Source organism: Rhinolophus sinicus, chromosome 3 (genome assembly GCF_057876585.1).
Source record: "Rhinolophus sinicus isolate RSI-liver-muscle chromosome 3, RSI-T2T, whole genome shotgun sequence".
NCBI classification, from domain to species: domain Eukaryota; kingdom Metazoa; phylum Chordata; class Mammalia; order Chiroptera; family Rhinolophidae; genus Rhinolophus; species Rhinolophus sinicus.
Genome location: NC_142503.1, coordinates 128,005,664 through 128,021,958, shown reverse-complemented (window position 1 = coordinate 128,021,958; position 16,295 = coordinate 128,005,664). Strand labels below are relative to the sequence as shown.

The window sequence follows — 16,295 nt, the reverse complement described above, 5'->3', positions numbered from 1 at the left end:
CGCCTTCTCCCATTTCTCCCTTCCCTTCTCACATATACCCTTCATTCTTCTTCCTTTGAATCTCCTCCTTGTGCTTTTCCTCACCGTCACCCATCTGTGCCCACTCCCGCCACCCCCATCTTTCATTTGCAGTAGCTGTGTCCCTCATCGCCTGCTCATGCTGAGGAAGCAGCGTGGTACGGGAAGACTGGCTGCACAGTGGGTCCCTGGTGTCAGAGGAAGCTGTCCCTTTTTCTCCAGAGGATCAGTGGTTATCTTTTCCCATCTTGTCCTCAGTGGTCCTTAGGAGCCAGGGAACCGCAAGATGCTGGCTTTCTTTTGGGATGAAAAAGCTCTCCTCTTCACTTCTTCCAGTGTTGAAGAGGAGAGGAGTTATTCGGTTCCGATGCCCCCTTCTTTCACTCTTCCTGACTGTGGGTCTGTCCGTGTTTCTCCCTCCCTTTATCTCATTTGCTCCCTCTTCCTGTTTCTCCCCAGTACAAAGCAGCGGCAGGACTGAGTGAGTCTGTCTAAAGGCTCTGCCAGTCTATGCCCCTCACTTTTGCCCCTCCCACCTCTCTGTGCGTGCTGTTGGGGGCGTGGAGGGCGGTGGCATGGTGCCAGCCAACCCAGAACCATCTGCGGTGCCTTCTGCACTGAGGCGGGCTCTCTCTCCCGCCCTCCTCCTCTCCCACTCTTCCTCTCCCATTTTTAATTAGCTGCTGAATTAATTAAATCCCACATGCTAATTAACATTCCTACAGGGAAGAATGCCAGGTCAGAAAAGTAGGGGGTGGTAAAGAAAGGCTTCTGTCCATTTAGGATAGGAGATTTAGGGATGGGAAGGTGGGGGGAGGGAAATAAGGGGTTGATGAGGAAAGAACAGTCTTAGAGAGTGGAACCTGGTAAAAAGGAAAATAATTAGACTTACTAACATTGGAGAAATGAAAGTGTCTTGAAGCCTCTAAATGTTAGAGGTAGAGCTGTGGGTCTCCAACATTAGCATGCTTGAATAACCTGAGAAATAATGATACAGAGGATGCTAATTTGCTGCCTTGAATGGCTTCTAAAGAAAGAAATCTCAAGTTTAATAGTAGTGCTTTAGGTTAGAAATGAAGGAGAACTTACTCCTAGAGGGCTGTGGCATCTCTCCTGGAGGAACTCTTCGGGAGATAAATTCTTATCTGTCTAGAATGGTTCAAGTTTGCCCCAAATCACGGGAGGTGATGAACTTTGAAGGTTTTTTTCTAGCTAGAGAAACATTAATCCTTAAGTGTGTACTGTGTCCTGGAGAACCAAGAAAATCCAGGATGGAAAAATTCAGGATTCATTTGCAATTCCCATTCTTCACTGTATTCCCGGTGAACTTGGAGTTTGCTCTTTGTGGTCCTGTCACCTTTTTAGGGAATAACCTTTCGTTCAATCAGATAATTGCTTCCCTGGGAGGTTTAGAGCACTGATTTCTAGCTAGGACTTCAGAAAGGTAACTGTCTGGTGGCTAGCAGGGCTTCTGTCCTCGCCTAAGGGGTGAGGAGACAGAAGGGTGGCTAGGGTTCTATGTGGAGCAGAAGAATGGATCTTGGGGAGTGGATTGCCAAGAGTACGGCTGGCACGCTGGATTCCATTAAGGTCCTGACTGTGGCCCAACCTGAAAAAAGAGGAACACCTTGCTTGTCATTGCTTTTCTCCTCTGAAAAGTAAGGAAAACTAGATTGGGTACAGATCTAAACTCTCTCTAGTCCCCCACCAAGAACTGATGTCTGGGAGCAGTCTCTTGATGGCAGCTCCCGGAGTGTTCCCCAACCTTTTTCAGTCTGAAATAAACCAGGAGCAAGTACTATTTTGTCTACACCCTTGACCACTGTTCACTTGGATGGCATTCCCTGCTGTTATTCATATTGGAGTAATTAATTCACTCAAAAAATAGTTGCATATTAACCGTGCAGAGCATAGACTATCATTAATTTAAGAACATTTATTAAGCACCTACTATCTGCCAGACACTAGGCAGTAGGTTTAGATATAAAAATGAGGAATGAAATAGAACTACCACACCTGAGGGGTTTATGTTTTAGTTCAGGGGGCTTGGGGGGAACGCTGTATACAGTAAAGTACAGTGACTCACTCTGTGTGTACCTGTGCAAGTGTGTGTGAGCTACAGCACCTATTGTGCTGCTTTTGTGTCCTCCTATATTGTTACTTACTCTTTCTTAACTCTCTGTCCTGTTTGTCACAGAGATGGTAGCTCCTTGGGGGCAGAAACCCAGTTCTTTAGAGTGAGGTGCCCAGAGCACTAGCCTAAAGCCTTACACACTCAAAGGTATTCAGTAAATATGTTGGTTACCATGCAGCCATATGTCAGGGAGTAAATGTTGCTTTAGAGTCTGTGACATTCTTCGCTATGCCAAATATTTGTCCTCTGAAGGGAGCACTTATTTTTGAAAGTTACAAAAGCATGATGCAAAGTAAGGTAATTATGTGATGGGTAAGGTGGGTCACTAAACAGGGTAAGAGTGCTTAGGCTCCCCAGTGGGACCTGTAGCCAGTTCCTAAAGAGGGGCCAGGGCTGAGGAGAGGGAGTGGAATGTAGAGAAAAAGGCACAGGCTTGCTTTTATATGTACTGTGTTTCCTTTAATTTTTTTAGAGCCATTTTCCACCGTCTTCACACTCCACGATTATGATTAGGCCATTTATACACATTTACGTCCTGTTTTATTCATTTAATATTGTGTCATACTTTTCTGTGCCATTAAAAATCAGATTAAGGCCGGCCCGGTGGCTCAGGCGGTTAGAGCTCCGTGCTCCTAACTCCGAAGGCTGCCGGTTCGATTCCCACATGGGCCTGTGGGCTCTCAACCACAAGGTTGCCAGTTCAATTCCTCGACTCCCGCAAGGGATGGTGGGCAGCGCCCCCTGCAACTAAAATTGAACATGGCACCTTGAGCTGAGCTGCCGCTGAGCTCCTGGATGGCTCAGTTGGTTGGAGCCTGTCCTCTCAACCACAAGGTTGCCGGTTCGACTCCCGCAAGGGATGGTGGGCTGTGCCCCCTGCAACTAGCAACGGCAATTGGACCTGGAGCTGAGCTGCGCCCTCTACAACTAAGACTGAAAGAACAACAACTTGAAGCTGAACATAACCCCCCACAACTAAGATTGAAAGGACAACAATTTGACCATTGTTCCCCAATAAAGTCCTGTTCCCCTTCCCCAATAAAAAAAATCTTTAAAAAAAAAAAAAAAAAAAAAATCAGATTAAAAGATGCTTAATAAACATGTAATATTTCATTATGGATATACCATAATTTATAAAGCCATTTTTTTGTTTTTGTTAGACATTTAAGGTGTTTCCAAGTTTTTTTGCCATAGCTTTTCCCTTGTATGATGGATACCCACATTTTTATACGTACATCTTCATAATTTTCTGAAATAGAATTTCTGGGGAAAGGATGAATTTCTGATCTGTGGGTTGACTGCATTCGATTCACCTGGGGAAACTTAGTACTATTATTTAATTTCTTAAAAGCATGTATTTTTTGAATAGGTAGAAAATGTAAATGCTACAAAGGGACTACAATGAAATTTCCTCCCACCTTTGTCCCTCTTCCCCCCGCCCCCCCCCCCAGAGGTGTGCTATGCATGTATAAGCACAGGTGTGGATGCAGAAGGTTTGTAAAAAATATAGCTCATCTGATCCCACCTCCCAGAAAATCGAACGTAGTCTGAGGTGGAGCCTGGGAAGCCTTTTTTACCCCCCCAAAGCTTTCTAGCTAATTCTCCTGTGAAGCCAGATTGGGAACCACCAAGTTAGATGAACTCTTGGGATCCTTTCCAGCTCTAAAATTTAATGACTGAAACTTACAGAATTAGTAGTTTAAAAAATAATAATGATTCGTGTTACAACTAAATCATAATCAGGGATCATAAAGATTCTCTTTGAAATGATCTCAGGGATCCAATTTTTGATACTAAATTTATTGTTATTAATACAAATAATGGCTACCATTTATTGAGTGTTTATCTGTGCCAGGCTCTGTGGAAAGTACATTATACATTCTCACTGAAACCCAGTAGCACCTGTGGACTATGTAATTCTTAAACCAAGGCTTTGGAAAGATTAAGCGGCAAGCCCATGGTCAAGGGGCCATTAAGTGGCAGAATAAAGATTATAACTCGGGCCTCTCACTCCAGGCTGATACTCGTTCCCTTCCTCCCCCCACCCCCGTCATGAGATTATACTATGCCTGGTGTTTGCTTTTTTCATTAAAAGCATATTTTAAACAACTGTCATTTCACATAGAAAGGTGGCCTATATATTTTAGTCCATTTTTAGGATTTGGGTTTTTTTTGTTATTATTCACTGCGCATGAATACATTTCTAAAACAAATTTCAAACAGTACAGATAAGGGAAACCCCGTTGATCCTCACGTCCCCAATTCTCATAACCACTATTTCCAAATTCATGTGTACCTTCTGGACCTGTTTTCATGCAAATTTAGATATGTACAGAAATAGATGGTTTTGTGAGTGTTTGTAGTTGTTTTATTTTTACGATAATGGGAGGACACTATACATAGAGATTTGTAACTCGCTCTTTTATCTTAATATATCTTAAAAATCTTGCCATGCCTCTGCCTATCTTCCTCAATTTTTTAACTGCTACATAACGTCTATGTAGCAGTTAAATGTAACTATTTCCCTAATGATAGGAATTATTATAAACAGTGCTACTGTAAAGAATGTTGAATTATTTTTCTCATAAATGCCTAGAAGTAGAATTGCTAGATAGAAGTTTTGAATATTAATGGAGACTGAAGTTGCCCTCCACAGGGCTAACCCAGTTTATTCTTCCCCCAGCCGTGTATGAGTGCCATTTCCCTTGCCAGCACAGACACACTGCAGCTCTTCCCCTGAATTTGCTTTATGTTAATTGCTTCTTCTGGATGGTCTCTTACAGAGCAAGCCAAATATTGACAGATCTCTTTTGATTAAACTCTAGGGTAACTTTTCCCCTATTATTTCTGACCTCTGTCCTGGGCCTGTTCTCTGAGATACATAGACTTTTTTTTTTTTTTAGAGTCTAATTGTCTAAATCTTGTGTCTCTTCTGGAACATCCTCAGGCCTGTCTACATCTTCCTTTTGCAGTCGCCAATATGCCTGGGATGGTTCGGGCACAACCCTGCTTACAGCCAGAATGACTTTTCTCAATTTCTTACTGGCACAGGGAGCGAGGCAAGTTGAAGAATTATAGAAGAGTTTGTTTTAACCACTTGCTTATTTTCTGTTTTAACACTTTGTTTAGTAGGTATCGTTTTCCCCTCTTTGTGATCTGTTTAGAATGTGTGTCAGACTACCTTGAGGTAGGGTGATCACCAGTTCGTCGAGAGGCCTCTTGATGGTAGGGGCAGCGCTGGCTGCATCCAGAGAGAAAATGGGCCTGCCCTAATGACGAAGGGGCGCAGGCAACTTCAAGCCCTGCAGACTTTTGGATCACATACAGAGGAGTAAATAAACAACAAAGAAAAGTAACACTAATATTTCATGAGAAGAAATAAACATTGTTTGCTACATTAACAGGTTCAGTTGCTTTAATGGTTATTCGAGAAAAAAGAAAGGAGCTAGGTGAATTCAGGAAGCCTTTTTTATTCATTGATTTTTTTTCCTGTGTGAGTAACGGAAGAGTAAATATGTGGAGGGGGGAAGAGGCCTCTTCCGGCCCCGGGGATCTAGGTTCCTTGAATAATTTGGAGTGTTTGCCTCTGTGGCCATATAAAGTGCAAGTTGAGTAATTTAGCTTCCAGATCTTAATGCCATGAACTGATGAAGGAAGAAAAGAGTGAGAGTGAGGGATCATTCAAGAAATTCCAGCGCATCTGAGCTGAAAGGGAGTACGGAAATCGTTTAACAATGACACATGGCTTAATGGGTTTTGGAATCTGAAGAAAAAAACTGACCTTGAAATTCAACCACTTTCTAGCTGCGTAGCTTTTGGCAAGTCACCTATCATCTCTGAGCCTCAGTTACTTCATTTGCAAAATGAAGATAATAACTACTTCATAGGATTTTTATGAGGAATAGAAATAACTAGAAAGCATTTATCGTAGTGCCTAGCGTATAGAAGATACTTATTACATGTGGTTAACACATGGGACAGCACCGTCCTTTGCATGAGGAAACTGGCTCAGGGAAGTGAAGTGGGCAGCCCAAGCTCATGAGCTCGAGAGTTGCAGAGCCAGGCCCTGGATTTAGATTTCTTGGCTTGCAGCCCAGTTTTCTTTCTACCACCCCCACAAATGCAGTTATTTTTCGTTCATTCTTTATTCAGAAAAGAGTAAAAAGTCATGCCGCCACCAGCCCTCCACCCCCTCCGCTGCCCCCCATACACATTGTTCTTTGTGTATACGGAGATAAGTGGGACGGGAACCCTACAGATACAGGATGGAAGGAGGTATTCTGTTGGAGAGACTTAACTGATCAGCTTATCAGAAGGTCTTGCCAAGCTGGCAGTGAACCAGTGATTCTGGGTGCAGCTCTGGCTGTAAGCAGTGAGGACTATGCTTGGAGCTCCTCCACTCGCTGCCCCTTGTTTCCTACTGTGCTTGCAGGCTCTGGTTGACCAGGACTTCCAAATGGATGAGGCTGATTTGAGCCAGTATCCTATTGGCCAACTCTGTTTCCTCCTAACCAGGAGCTGTTAAGAGAGGAAAATGATTGGCCTTTGGGATTTTTCTGTAATCTGCAGCAGGAAGAAGGAAGGAGGAGGTGAAACTAGAAGGTCTAAGGCTGAGAGTCTAGCCTCATCAAAAAGAACAAATGTCTGGGAATCCTTGGCTCCCTTATTGTTAGATTCCGTGCAGAGACCGCCCTGGATGAATGAAGTGGGCCACATCTACCCACTCCTTCCTGAGCTTTCTGTCAGGGACTGTTGTTACATCCTGTGCTGACTAGGCTGCCAGCTCCCGTCACTGTGGTACCCTGTGCCCTGGACCTTTACCCGCCTTTCTTGATCAGATTTGATCTTTTTCTACTCTCATTCCCAAAAGCCTTATTTCTGTCAGGAGACAGTGAGTAAATGAAATCAGCTAATCACTGCTAATTAGTTTGATTTCTCATGGTATCCTTCTAGGTGACTAATGCCTTAAGTAAGAGAAGCACATCTAGGCAGGGTGATTTAAGCAGCATGGTGTCTGCAACAGGTAGCATTTGCGAGGCATGCACTGACTTTCTGAGTACGCTTTGTGTATTAGGCACTGTGCTGGGTGCTGGGATAAAACACAAGCCTCTTATGGAGGAGTGCACGGTTTGCAAGGGATTTGGGCGTGTTTAAATAGTCATTATGCTATCTGGTGGGCTCTGGGGCAGTCCATTTGTGTAAGGTCCTACGCAAGATCATTGGACATGTCAGGGAGATTTCAGGGCCTCAGTCCTGGCCTGGGTGGTGGCGGGGGGGAGGGGGGACACTGCACTTTAGTCACCTGAAGACTCAGGACCTTATGGAAACCTGATACTATGGTGGCAGCAGAACTCTTTAGGAGAGTTTTTACTGCAACAAGCACAGACTTGCTCTAAGAGGAATTTTCCTGATGGAGTAGAAGTCTTGATAGCATTGTTCAGTCACACGTAGGAGTAGGGACAATTTTCACATGCTTTCATCCAGTTCTCTTACCTAGAACTGGTTAGTTAATAACTTTATTGAGCACCAACCATGTGCAGGGAAATTATGGGAATCGGGCATGTAGATTCCTTTCCTGACCCCAAAAGCCCATGGCCAATGTTCAGGGCAAAGCTTGTAGGGCCAAAAAGGAGGAAGGGTAAGCGATTTAGAAATTACTATTAAAAACAACTTAATGGCAGGAATTCAGCTACCAATAGTTATATCCTTTTTTTTTTTTTTTAGTAGGTACTATGTAGCCCCTTCCTTGGCGCTATCTACTTGATAAATACTTGACTAAGATTTAAAGCTGTTTCTGAGGGCCTTGGTGAAGTGAGGTTGCATCACTTGAAGAAATAAAAGAAAACTCCCTCAGCTCTTAAATGTATATAAATATATAATGCTTTAGGATCCTTAGAGGGAGATGGCGAAATAAATGCAGAATGCTGTCACTAGTGTGGCCCATGCCATTGGCAAACCCTTGTCTCATTTTATATATATACGTATATTTATATATTAATGTAGGGTAGATATCTTTCCCTTTTTATAGATGAGATGAGACAACTGAAAGATGGGCTGACTCTCCCAAACTCACCCAGCTTCTAATAGGCAGAAGTGGGAATAGAACCCAGGTCACCGTCCAGGGTACTTTTCTCTACCCCCTGTGGCCTGGACTGACGTCATAGGTAGTTCACATCTCGTAACATAGGGACATAGTGAAGTAACTGAGGTCTAGAAAGGCTAAATGACTTGCAGATTATGTGCTGAGCTGGTCTTATTCTTGTTTCAGGAATATCTTTACTCAAATGCCACTGTCTGTATGAATACCCCATTTAAAATTACTCCTTGCCCCTCCCTCTATATACACCCCTATCTCCCTTCCCTGCTTTAATTTTCTCCATAGCATTATCACCGTTTAGCATATTATTTATACTTAGAGGTGGCGTAGCTACTGCACATGGCCTGATGGTACATTTCAGGCTGGCACTTCAGAAGCAGAGAAATGGAGGATAGTGACTGGAGCCAGCCCTGCACATTGTGGGGCTTGGGCCTTCAGGCTGAGGGCATTCTGCCGAGTAAAAGAATCTCAGACGTCTGCTTCACTGGGTGCAGCTTCTAGGCCAAGGATAAAGCTAGTGGTCGATAATGTTGGGAAGAAGAGATCTCAGAAACAGAACTCTTGGGTTCCTTTGTTCTTGTGCTTGGTCGTGGGCTCTGTCAGGCTGGGGAGGCTAAGGGGGGTGCTGAGTGCTCAGGGTCCCTGGAACCAATGCGATAGGTTTGTCCAGTTATGACTGAGGCTACTGTATTAAAATTGTAGGTTTATGCAAGATACAATGATTAATGAAAGAGGGATTATTCACTTATGCAAGGATTCTGGGCATGTATGTGCTGTATGTGACAAAGCCTGGACTAAGACTTAGCAGCCCTGGGTGGCAATCTTGGCTTTGCAGCTAATTTTCTGGGTGACAATTGGTAAGGCACTTAACTTCTCTAACGCTGGCTTTCCCTGTTTCTGTCTAGATTGTAAGAATGCTGTGAAACCATAGGTTTAGAAGGAAGGAAATGAGTATTTATTAGTATTTATTGAGTGATTCCTAAGTGCCAGCCACAGTATAAAGATGTTTTCATCACGAAAATTCTCTCCTTTAATCTTCACCATCTTAGACCATTGTATAGCTGGAGGACACAGGCTCAGTGGGAATCGTCCTCAGAGTCGGGAACTTTTTCAGGATTCTGGATCTATTGCATGTGCCCCTTCCTCAGATGTGGGTCTTGGCCCTCAAGAGACTTCAGATGACTCTCCTTGGTGTCCCTTGGAGTATTACTGCTTGTGCTGGTAGGATTCTCTGCAGAGTCAAGATGAATAAATAGTTTCTGTTCTTCAGTGACATTAAAATGGAGATAATGAAAAACAGCGGTCCTAGGCAGTGTTCTCTGTCGGCGGCCTGAGTGGAATAGATTAGGGTGTTCTCAAGGTCTTGGGCTTTGCCCAAACCCAGTGGACCCAGCACTTGACCTGTTGATCTCCCTCCTTCTTGAATCTTTTCTCCCTTGGCTTCTGTGACCCACATCCTCCCATTTGTCTTTGTATCTCTCCATTCCTTTTTAGTCTCTTTGGCTCAAGCACCTTCTCCCACCCCTTTAATGTTCATTTCTCACTTGGCATTTTCTCCCTGGGTGATGCCATTCATTCCCAAGGTCCCACCTCCACCAGTTTCCTAGTAATTCCTGAATCTCTATCTTCAGCTCAGATTTCTCCCTTGAGCTTCCAACTCCTATACTCATCTGCTTGGTGGGGGGGACTTCACCTGGATGATCTAACGGACTTGGGCATACCGTTGCTTCATCACTTTCCCATCACACCTACTTTTATTCGCTTTATCAGCAAGTGGTCCCATTATCTTCCTGATCTCCCAAGCGCAGGAGCTGAACATCATTCCGGATTTTTTCTCCACTCATCTCTATACCATCCATTAAAGAAAGCTAATATTACTTCCCTTTCCTAACACCCGATTTTGTTCAGTTCCTAATCATCTCAAACCTCAACCACCCGCAACTGTTATCCCTGCCTCTGGTTTCGTTCGCATTCAAATCTAGCCTCCACGGTAGCATTCTGAAGCATGACTCTTACCATCATTCCCCTGCTTAAAATCCTTCCATTGTTCCCGATCGCCTTCAGAGTAACATTTACGTTTCTTACTGTGGTCTACGCAGAAGGCCCTTCCTGCTCTGTTGCCTGCATCTCTTCGCCGTATACTTTGTCCTGCGCAACAACAGTCTGCTCGTGGTTTCTTGTGCTCACTGCTGCTCTTTGGCAGGCGTAGCACAGTTCCTGACATAGAATAGGTGCTCATTCGTTGAATGATAGTGAAATACCCAAATGTGACACCCACTGGACTAGAAGTATTCCAGGTTCAGTTTCCAGAGTAAGGAGACTAGGGAGCCAACTTAGAGAGCCTAAAAATTCCCCTCGAGTGTCTGTGAGCCCTACTGACTTTATACAGCTTTTTTGGCTGTTGGTTTTGTTGTGAGGGACTCCAGTCCCAGAACTGTTCTGGGATTCGGGACACTTAGACTTGGTTTTGGATCTGTCACTTGGGGCATCTCAGAATCAGTGGGTAAACAAGGCAGTTAAGAGAATGGGCTCTGGCGCCCAGGCTTCCTGGTTGGAACTCCAGCTGCTCCTCTCACTACTTAATGCCTCCTTGCCTCAGTTTCTCTGTAAAATGGGTGTAATAATAGTCACTATCTCACATAGTTGTTAGATTAATTAATATAGTGCCTGATAAAGAGAAAGTACTGAGTAAATGTTGGTCTCTATTATTATTATTATTTTTTAAGGAAATAAGAGTTGGCCTTGGGAGACCTCCAGATGACAGATAATTATGGGCTTAACTTAACAGAGGTAGAGAGAACCCAGGGCTCCTTTTCAGTCCCTGGTCCTGGGGTCTGACCTAGTCATTACATCTGAATGACTCACTGGTTCTTGTCTGTGGAATAGGCAGGAATAATGCTGCCTCTAGCAAGTTTCTGAATTGCGGAAGAGCCAAAGAAGAAAGAGAACAAATGTGAAGGGAGACCTAATGGGTGTTCCCCTTGCATCCTCTTCCTAGATGCCTTTAGCCCTGGGCTCCCAGAGCCTTCATGCTACTCCAGGACCCTGGGACAGCCTTGATAACCCTCCTTGCTCCTGGCTTGTTTCCATTCTCCTAGGCCTCTACCTTATGGAATCCAGGAGTTTCTGTGCTGGGGTCCAGTGGATGGTCACTGCGTCATTCCTTTGGGAACATCTGCTTAGTAGTTGCCCCCAAAGAGTCACCACTCTTAGGTAATTTGAATGCTGAGTCCCTTTCAGTCCTGTCCATCAGAGCCTGTCAGGACAAGAGTCTGTATTGGGCCTGGCACTTGGAAGCACTCCAGCTGGGCTCGGGTGCAGGTCACTCCCCTGATATATGCTGGATTGCCCCGTATACGATGGACAAAGGGAGATGTTTCCATCATTCTAGACAGGTTCATTTTTATGTGCTTACTTTCCAAGATGAGATATTTAAACTTAGCACCTAATTGGGACAGAGGCTGTCAAAAATATAAGGTACAGAGTCAAGACATTCTGGGATATGTCCTACTCATGAGCCGGGCTTCACCTTGGCTCCACACCCCTGCCCTGCTCTACTTCCTCACTTTCTTTCCATGTTTTCCCAAATGCTGTTTTGATTTTTTGCACCTCTGGTGGAAAAGAAAATGACAAGTTTACCAGACAGGTCCATTTCTTCTGGTCCTAACCCTGGGCAGAGCCACATACTGGATAGGTAGATTCCGAGAAGAGACAGTAGGAAGGCTCACTTAGTAAGTCACCTGGCTATGTGTCTGCACCCCACTTCCTCAAAGTGTGACCTAAACAATACCTGTTATTACAGGCCCCTTGAGGAGTGGAGAGAGTTGTTAAAATGCGTATTTCTGGGTCCTTCCCCTGTCCTATTGAGTCGGAGTCTCTGGAAGGTGGCCTGGGAATAAGTGTTGTAAACAAGCTATCAGGTATTCTCATGCTTCCTCAAATTGGAGAACCGTGGCTTTAGAGGGTGGTTTTTCAGTCTCGGATGGCCTGGAGCAGGGAACTGAAGTCGGCTGAGAAGGGCTAAGCAACCTCACTGAGTGCAAGTCAGGAAGGTGCTTGGGGTTCAGCTGAAAACATCCCATTTAAACACCTGGTTTTCCTGAATGGCATGCTCCTGAGGCTGTGATGGAGATGGAGGAGGATGTGGGGACTTCGCGTCCATCTTGCTGGAAGGTAGAGAGCACTGAAATGATGACCCATTTCTCCCTGTGCCCAGCCCCAAATGATGGAATTAGATGGGTCTGACCAAAACATGTACCATTCTAACCTTAGCTTCATTCATTCGGCAAATATTTATTGAGTACCTTTTAGGTATCAGGCACTATTATTAGTACTTGGGGTGCACTCATGAACAAAGCCAAGATCCCTACCCTTGTGGAGCTTACATGCCAGAGATGAGAAATAGGGAATAAACAATAAACATAATAAATAAGTTAATTATATAGTATGTTAGAAGGTAATAACTACCATGGAAAAAAAAAGTGGAGCGGGATAAAGGGGCTGGGTAGGGGGCAGTGTCAGTATCAAATAGGGTGGTCGGTTAGGTCTCCTAAGCAAAGAGCAGGAGGAGGGCAGGGAGCTGGCTCTGCACTTGTCCGGGAAAGTACATACCTGCACAGAGAACAGGTAGTGCAAAGGCCCTGGAGTGGGGGGCGGATCTGGTGTACCCTTCAGTCTGGAGGCTTCAGGGCGTAAACCATTTTCTTAGAAAATGTAACACTATGGCCCTACTTCTTTCAGTGCTCAGGACGGGAAAGAATCCTGATGGCAGCCTTAGAAGAGATGTGCTAAGCTGCAGAATCAGAGAAGGGTGGCGCTGAAAGGAACCCTAGGCACATTCCTTCTTTTTAATGAAAATGCAGGGACGTTAAGTGCCACGTCAAAGGGGCAGAGATGGGACCAGACTGTAGGCCCCTTCTTGCTCACTAGTATTAGATTTTTCTGGGTAGTTTTCTTTGAGAACCTTCTAGAAGGATTAACCCTCCAGAAGGCACAGCCTGGAGGGTAGGCTGGTTCATGTGGGGTGTGTGAAAGTAGTGGGCACTGAGGACTTTTCATCTTCCCCCAGGGTTCCTGGCTGCCTTTGGCTTTTCCTCTGCCTAGTCCCGCCTCCCAGGGGCCATCACTAACCAGTCTCTCCCTCTTCTTTACTGCTAATGGTGGGAGGCTTAGAGAGTGGCTGTCAGGCAGAGTGATGGTTCTAGGAGACAATATACAGTTTATCAATATTGGATTTTGTAGCTTGCCTCTGCCGCCACTGTTGTAGGGAGCCGGCCAGGCTTGGCAATGTTATTTGATAATAGAATAATCATCATTTATATCGCAGCTCTGGAGTGCCTCTGCTACTGACAATGGCTCGGTGCCTGCGTGTTGGAGACAGAAAATGGGCTCTAGAAGGGAAAGTAAACTGGGTTGGAATCTATTACCCTGGAAAGCGAGACTTGGGCCTCTCTTACTGACCACCGAGAGGGGATCGTTTCACAAAGATGCCACCCAAGATAAAAGCAGCCCTAAAATGCTTCTATTTATGTGTCCTGTGAGAACATCCAGGTTTTACTCTTGCTCTCTCCAGTTGGGTAGTTGACTCCACTTTGTCCCCCCTTCATCAGATGGTTCCTCAGCCAGAGGACTGGTCAGCAGGTGGACAGTGGGTCACACTCTGAAATGGCTCTGTCATCCCAATGCCAAAGGGCTGTCCCGTCAGGAACATGGGAGGGAAGGAGGAGATGGGGTGAGCTGGCGCATTTACAGACTTTTAGAGCTCCAAGCGACCTCCTCATTCCTGGAAATTTGGATATAGATCTCTTTGGCAAATCAACATTGTAATTCAAAGCTATTCGCTCTTAAAAATGGGGTGGTGCATTATCTTGTGAAGTTGTGAGGGGTTTGAATACTGGGAGGGTGCGTGTGAAGGAGGGCAGGCTCACACAACGTGACCCAGAGAGCAAAAACAATTTAATAATGTTCTTCAACCTTTGAAATGAACTAAACTCCACCTGTCTTCATTGTTCTCCATTCTCCCAAAGGGCCCTGTGAGAAAAAATGGCCTCGGGCTGTGGCAGGAAGACGGATGCACAGCAGCCCGGCCGGCTGTGGGCCCTGGCAGGTCTCCCAGGTGGGCTCCACAATGTCCTCACTCTAGTGAGTCACTTGTCCCTGCAAGCCGATCCTCTTAAGGACTCTGATGGAGCAGTTAAGTGTAAGCGACCTCAGGGGCTCCAGATGCCAAAGAGAGGATAGGAAAGGGGAAAGTTTCTAGGAATACAGTCCCAGGAGACATTTGGGGTTTCCTGAATAGAATGGGGTTGAGGTTGTGATGGGAGTAGAAGCTTTGGGTCGATAGCCATGATAGGTAGTGGAGGCAGGGTCCTCCTAGGAGAGAGGGCAGAGATGGCTTACAACTAAAGTTCTGAACCCAGGATATCAAGAACACTTGGGGAGATTTCATAAAATACAAACCCCTGCCTCCCACCCCCATTCCCACAGGAATGCAGAATAGACTGCCCTGGGGGTGGCTGGTTAGCTCAGTTGGTTAGAGCGTGGTGCTAGTAATACCAAGGTTGTCGGTTTGATCCCTGCATGGGCCACTGTCAGCTGCGCCCTCCTTAAAAAAAAAAAAGGAAAAATAGACTCTCCAGAGGCAGGTAGATGCTGCAGGATTCCAAAGGTGGGGGTGGAGGCAAAGGTCAGGGGTGAAAAAGACCAGGCCCAAGCCTTAGCAGAGGGAAAGGGGGTCTCTGTGAAGTGCTTTAAAAGCATACGTAACTGATAAACCCCATGCTGGCCTTGTCCTGGAGTTTTAACAACAGAAAGGAGAGAAACAGCTAGGCTAGAGGTCAGGAAATCTTGGTCCTAATGTCAGTACTGTCATCTAGAAATTCTGTGACATTGGACAAATCACTTCACCTCTCGGAGTCTCAGTTGCTTCTACTGTGAAATTAAGCAATTAGGCTTCATGGTTGCTAAGATCTCTTTCCGTCTCTGAAAGTATAGACCTGTGTTTCTAAAGAGTGATGTGGTTTCTCTACCATGAGCTGGTTTGGTGCCTTCCTGCGTTACCTTGAAGACCAGAGCCTGCATGCTGTCCCTTTGTTTCTGGAATGTTAGGATTCAGCTGACCTGGGGCCTGCTAATCCACCTGCCAGCTTCCAGCCTAGAACCACCCCGGTCATGTGACAGAGCTTTCCTCATAGTGGGACACTGCTTCTATAGGAATAGAATTAATTAAATTAGAAAATTTAAAAATCAGGGTTCTGTTACCCATTGAGTTTCCTAATCAGTGAGTTAAGCACATTCAACTGTTTCTTCTTTTGCAAGACTTCTCAAGCCTTTAACACACCAGTACACATTTTGAATTTCTTAAGAGGGGGAATATGCGGTATTTCCCAAACTAATTTGATCATGGGATCCATTTTTCTGAGGAGCATCTCATCAGATTTGTGCGTCATAGAGCACACCCAGAGAGAAGTTTCATTCTACTGTCATCTCTCTTTCTTGAAAAACAAAGTTAGGTGGTCCTTACTTTTTCCCAAATTCTTGACCTTCCCCATGGATAGGAGTGTCCACTTTTCCTCCTCTGGAATCCCAAAGACAGAGAGGCCTTTGTCATGGTCTTCTTAACTCATCCTCGCAGGCATTGCCAGCTAATTGCTGTTGAATTCTTGTTGAATTGATACCCATCATGGTTCCCCATATTGATCCCCCATGTCTCCCTGCAGCAAATGGTTACTGAATGCGTCTTTGACCTTGACAAAGGGGTAGGGAAGGGCAAGTCAACATGGGCTTCTCTGAGCCCAGAGCCTCTTCTTGTGACCTGGTCTGAGGGTCATTGTGGCTGGATTAACAAGTAGTAGCTGTTGACTCTCTAGTTTGGGGTTGGTTTTCTGTGAGAGACAGGAAGAGAGCTGCCAGAGTTCCCCACCCTAGGAATATGTACTTTTCCAATCTGAGCCAGGATGGAAGGTGAGCTTGGGGTGAGGAATTGGCTGCGTCTTATTTGGGCAGGAAAGGCTGGGTTGCACTCACGTGGACTCAGACAGTTTTATA

The 16,295-nt window shown here is 45.2% G+C and overlaps 1 protein-coding gene across 16 annotated transcripts in view; it reads left to right on the top strand.

Annotated features, from left to right (window-relative positions):
• Positions 1-16,295, top strand: part of NGDN (neuroguidin) — a 62,385-nt gene that overhangs the window by 16,788 nt on the left and 29,302 nt on the right. For 2 of the 16 annotated variants that reach the window (XM_088796989.1, XM_088796988.1), the window contains exon 11: positions 14,276-14,412. The exons of the other annotated variants lie outside the window; for them this stretch is intronic. In XM_088796989.1, coding sequence (XP_088653115.1) covers positions 14,276-14,391 — 116 coding nt within the window. In that variant the 3' untranslated portion in view covers positions 14,392-14,412. Of the gene's footprint in view, positions 1-14,275; positions 14,413-16,295 lie in introns of those variants that run through there. 16 annotated transcript variants of the gene reach the window in all.